We start from the raw sequence: 5,805 nt of genomic DNA on the forward strand, positions 1-5,805 counted from the left end.
GATGACCCGATTGCGACAGACATAGGCCTACGATCGAAATCCATTTTTCTGTGACGTATAGTTTGCCCTGGAACTGATTTGTCTGTGACTTGCAAGTTAGCTACAAGACGAGGGCTTGACATTGGTTCTAGCTGGGGAAAAACGACGTTTACATCTGTTTAAAATCTGTTGTGTTTTTTTAGGAAATGTAACAAATAGAATACTACACTCGAGTGTCCGTTAGATACCATTTACTAAAGTAGTGTCGGAAATAGAATAAAAATGATTTTCGTCAATTGTTTTTTTCATATTAAACTGACAAGTAAATATTTTGTAAATACCTGTTTAATGATACTCCACCTAATTTAGCATTTACTTGTTTGGGCTCTCATTGATGTACAAGGTGGTGTATACTCTTGAAATTAAAATAAAGATGTCAGTAAACAGGAGATTTGTGACCTTTATTGGAACAGACTATAACACATTTTGATTTTGTCAGTTTCATTTACCCTTAAACAAACTTTTAATTTAAAACTGCAAGATAACTGATTATTTTGAATTGCAGCATAAATTATTAATTTTGACCAGCATATTTAGTGAATATAAATTCAATATAAATACAGTAGAAATTTATACAATCTAGCAACCACTTAAAGGCGCTATATCAGAAGTTATATGTGAGCATCTGGTTGTGATAAAGATTTTCGAATAAAAATGTATTTTCTACTAGTAGATAAAATCATTTTCTATAATAATTTTGGGCATATAGTTAAAGGTGTAGTCTTTAAATGTTAAAGCAAAATTTAATAAAAACATGATTTGCAATAGCTGTCATTATGCAACTTTGAGATAGCACCTTTAATACCGGAAAATAGATCACAAACTCAAAATGGTTTTTGACAGTCTTGCTCAAAAGTTACTTATAAATGTCTACAAATATTTTGTTTTGGAGAGGGATAGGGGTAAACCGTCATCAGAAAGGGTCCCTCACATATTGTAACAGCAATGAAATTGACATATGTTGACCAAACTGTGTTATAGTCTGTTCCAATAAAGTGCACAAATCACCTGTTTACTGACATATTTCTTTTAATTTCAAAAGTAAACACCACCTTGTACATCAGTGAGAGCCCTAACAAGTAAATGCTAAATTAGGTAGACTATATAAGAATTGTTTCTCATTTTTTAGGAATTTATCGATGTATAAAAGTCACAAATGGTATAAAATCGCGTAGCGTAGCGAAGCGATTTTATACTACATTTGTGACTTTTATATATCGATAAATTCCTAAAAAATGAGAAACAATTCTTATAATTACAAACAGTACAAGAAGTGTACCTTAAAACACTCAAAAATAATTTCTTTCGTTCTTACCGTCAACCATGTTCTGTAAATAAGCGTAGGAATACATGTATACATACTATTTGATGTTTGAGGGTGTTTTTTTAACAGAATAAAAACAAATAAAAAATATATTGTAATTTTTTTATATTTATAACATGAATATCTCATCCATTTCCCTTATTTTTTTAATCGAGAAAATAGGTCACTTCCTTGTTCTATTTTTAAAATGATAACCGAACTGGGTCATTGGGCTTCTCGCCCATCCAGCTAAAAATAGTTCCAATCGATCTTGGTCTTCCGTGATGACGTATTTTTATGAGGTTTATGGAAGGATAACGCTTGGTTTTTTAGTGACGTCAGCCAATCAGAATACAGTAAATCGTATAAATTCGGAAAGTTTGTAATTATAATTAAATAGATATTTACAAAATATTTACTTGTATGTTTAATATGTAAGAAATAATTGACGAAAATAATTTTTATTCTATTTCCGACAGCACTATAGTATCTTATACCCCGTTGTTTAAAACGTATACAAATCGCATTCGCTCGTCATTTCTTTTGTTTAACGACTCCACTAGACCACACTGATTCATTAATCATTGATTATTGGATGTCAAACGCTTGGTATTTTTGAGAGGAAACCTGCTACATTTTTCCATTAGTAGCAAGGGATCATTTATATGCACCATCCAACAGACAGGATAGCGCATACCACGGCCTTTAATATACTAGTCGTGGTACACTGGCTGGAACGATAAACAGTCCAATGGGCCCACCGACGGGGATCGATCCCAGACTGACCGTGCATCAGGCGAGTGTGTTACCACCGTGCTACGTCCCGTCCCTCGCTCATTAGAGACGTTTTAATACAAAATCGCTGTAAGATAAAGTTAAAGTTTGTTGTGTTTAACGACACCACTAGAGCACATTGATTTATTAATCATCGGCTATTGGATTTCAAACATTTGGTAATTCTGACATATAGTGTTAGGTTTAAAGTTTATTGTGTTTAACGACACCACTAGAGCACATTGATTTATTAATCATCGGCTATTGGATTTCAAACAGTTGATAATTCTGACATATAGTCTTAGAGTTAAAGTTTGTTGTGTTTAACGACACCACTAGAGCACATTGACTTATTAATCATCGGCTATTGGATTTTTTTTTTTTTTTTTTTTTTTTTTTTCTCTTTCACAATTTAGACCAATAGTCCAGTCTGTAAGATAAAATGAGCTGTTTTTTCCAGTTCGCCTCTCTTTCCATAGAGTTTTGTGTGTATGGCAGTTTCGATTGGCCACTCAGCTTGTCTCAGGTCTTGATGAATTGGACACGCCTGTAAGATGTGTTCTGCTGTTTGGTCTTCCAGGCCACAACTGCAGGTCGGTGTTGCTGCAAGTTTAAACTTTCTGAACATGTGAGCATTCAGTCGGTTGTGGCCTGTCCGGAGTCTCAACAGAGTTACTTGTTCCAAGCGACTGAGAAGGTGGTAATCATCTTGTTCTGTCCTGGGTCTGTTGGCTGCCTTTATCAAGGTTTTCTTCTCTGAGAAGCTAATGTTGTTGCTGGGCTGTACATGATTAGCTCCTAGCTTGGCTAGCCTGTCTGCTTCCTCATTTCCTGGAATCCCACAATGTGCTGGGATCCACTGTAGAGCTACTCGTCTTTCCTTTGCTACCTCTTGCATGGCTTCATTCAGGTGAGGAAGTTTTCCCCTTGCAAGGCTTGTAGGACTGAGAGAGCATCTGTGAGGAAGACAACTTGTTGACAGTCTTCTTTTGCATCCTTGATCATTGTAGCAGCCTGAATAAGTGCATGGGTTTCTGCATTGTAGTTGGAACTGTGGGTGCCGGTTGGTACTTTTGCAGTTAGGGTATTTCTTGAAGGGAGCTTGATAAATATGCCTGCCCCTCCATTGGCCACAGCATTTGTTGACGAACCATCAGTGTATGCATGGATCCAAGATTCTTCTGGGTACCGGTCACTGATCATAGCCATTGCCAGTGACCGTTTGACCAGGTCGTTTTGGGAGTGTGCTGAAGCTAATTGTGGGACAGACATGCTGATCTGTAGATTGGCTTGTTCATCATTCCATGGTTGTGGAAGATCTGTTGGGCAAAATGGAAGTGTCTTTGGTAACGGGTTAGCTTGGTGTTCTCTAGTAAGTCTTCTGCTTTGGTGGATGAAACTGCTACGTTTGAGACGATTCTTTGTCAGACCATCCATTCTTTGTTTCATTGGATGATTGGGCAGGTACCTGAATTTCTCTGCCTGGATCATGATCTTGGCATCTCTCCTCTCACCAAGGGGTTGTATTGCTGCAGTTTTTTCCATGTCTTTAATGGGTGTAGACTTCATGGATCCAGTTATGATTCGCAGAGCTTGGTTTTGAACCTTGTCTAAAGCTTGCTGGTTGGTCTTTGCAGTGGTTGACCAGGCTGATGAACCGTATTCAAGATGCGGCCGTACAGTTCCTTGATATACTCTCTTGAGGATTGTCTCATTTGCTCCCCAGCTAGTTCCTGCTAGTTTCCGCATGATGGCTAATTTGCATCTGGCTTTTGTCTCTGCCTTTTGAATATGTGGTTTCCAAGTTTGTTTCTTGTCGAAGGTGACCCCAAGGTATGTTACTTCATCTGCATGTTTCAGTGGAGTGTTCCCAATTTTGATTGTTCCTGCTTTTTTTTTTCTTTGGTGATAGAGTGAAGAGTGTGGTAGAAGACTTGTCTTTATTGATAGCCACACACCATTTTTCTGACCAGGCTGTCAGGTTGTCTGCTGCTATCCGCATTCTGTAGGTGGCAGTAGTGGCATGCTCTTCCTTGCACCACATCACCAAATCATCGGCATAAAGGGCAGCTTGTATTCCATTGGGAAGTTCCTGCACAAGGTCATTGATGAAGATTAAGAAAAGTGTAGGTGATAGGACTCCTCCCTGTGGGACCCCATGTCGCAAAAGTATTTTCTTGCTTTCTTTTCTGTCAACTGTGACCCTTGCTCTACGGTTGTGAAGATATGATCGGATCCACGCAAGCATGTTTCCAGATATGCCGCTTCTCTGTAGCTTGACGATGAGGCCATCCGTCCATACTTTGTCAAATGCCTTTTGCAGATCTATCCAGGTGGCTAACACATGTTTTTTTTCTTGGAATGCATCTTCAACTTCTTGAGCAAGATATGCTGTTTGGTCTTCAGTGCTGTGAAACTGTCTGAAGTCTGACTGTTCCGGGGACAGGATGTTCTCAGTTTCCAGATACCATTGTAGGCGTTGGTTGATTATTCTCTCCACTGTCTTAACAACACAACTGGTTAGGCTGATTGGACGGTAGCTTTCAGCTTTTTTTCGGTCTTTTCCTTTCTTGTAAATAGGGATCATAGTAGCCTCTCTCCAGATTTGTGGAAGGACCCCATTTTCCCAACTGTGATTGAAGATCTCCAGTAGTTTGTTGACTGCTGCACTGCCAATGTGAGTTAGCATCTCATTGGTGATCAAGTCTGGGCCTGGTGATTTCCTATTCTTCAATTTCTTTAGAGCTACATGTAACTCATGCAGTGTGATAGGTTGTTGCATGGGTCCTGTTGGAGTGGCGTTTATTGATCTCTCCCTTTGTTCTTTTCTTGCTTCTCTTTGCTGTTCGACAGTTATGTGTATGCTGCTCTGTTCTTCATAATTGTCAGCTAAGCGATTTGCTGCTTGTTTGCCTATAATCATTTCTCCATTATCTTCCAGTGTTATCCTCTGTCCTCTGTTGTCCTCATCATTAAGTTGTCTTGTGAGTCTCCATAGTTTGCTTCCATCTCTCTCCATATTTAGAGCTGCTGTCTTTTCTCTCCAACTTTTTCTTCTTGCCTGTATTTTTGCTTTGAGATATTTTGCTTTCGCCTGCTGAAGCTTCAGGTTGTTGTCATGTGAGGGTTGTTCTTCAGCCTTTTTCCTAGATTCAGACATGTCATCCTGTAGTTTTTGAAGGTGGTTAGTCCAGTAGGGTTTGTAGTCTTTTCTAGCACCTCTTGGGATTGTCTCATGGGCTGCCTGAAGGATACATGCATTAAATTCCTTGACAACATGGTTGATATCCCTTCCTTTCACTTGCAAATTCTTTATCAGAGTGCTTGTTCGATGTCTGTAGATACCCCATTTTGCCTTCTTATAGTTCCAGCGTGGAAGTGGAGACTGAATGCTGATTTTTCTGTTGACAGTGAGGATTATTGGTCTGTGGTCACTGCCTCCTAACTGCTCTCCAACTTCTCTTTTCATATCTCTCTGGATGTCTTCGGTGCAGAAAGCAAGATCTGGAGTGGAGGTGGTGTGCCAACATCTGGAGTAAAACGTTGGAGTGTCATTTGGGTTGTTGACTAGAATCAGTTGATTTTCATCTTGCCAAGTTTCCACTTCTTCTCCACGTCGATCTATGTGGTTGTATCCCCAGCTCTGTGAATGGCTGTTGAAGTCACCAACTGCTATGAAGTTTGCTTGA

At 39.1% G+C, this 5,805-nt stretch overlaps 1 protein-coding gene across 1 annotated transcript; it reads right to left on the minus strand.

The window, feature by feature from the left end:
• Positions 1–3,022: 3,022 nt before the first annotated feature.
• LOC121380771 lies at positions 3,023–3,865 on the minus strand. The gene has a single exon (XM_041509738.1). The coding sequence runs from the start codon at positions 3,863–3,865 to the stop codon at positions 3,023–3,025; it is 843 nt and encodes a 280-aa protein (XP_041365672.1).
• Positions 3,866–5,805: the final 1,940 nt, after the last annotated feature.

Source organism: Gigantopelta aegis, chromosome 9 (genome assembly GCF_016097555.1).
Source record: "Gigantopelta aegis isolate Gae_Host chromosome 9, Gae_host_genome, whole genome shotgun sequence".
NCBI classification, from domain to species: domain Eukaryota; kingdom Metazoa; phylum Mollusca; class Gastropoda; order Neomphalida; family Peltospiridae; genus Gigantopelta; species Gigantopelta aegis.

Bases quoted from the DNA above. Each gene is read 5' to 3' on its own strand.
- LOC121380771 (XM_041509738.1), bottom strand. From the start codon at position 3,865: ATGCGGAAACTAGCAGGAACTAGCTGGGGAGCAAATGAGACAATCCTC.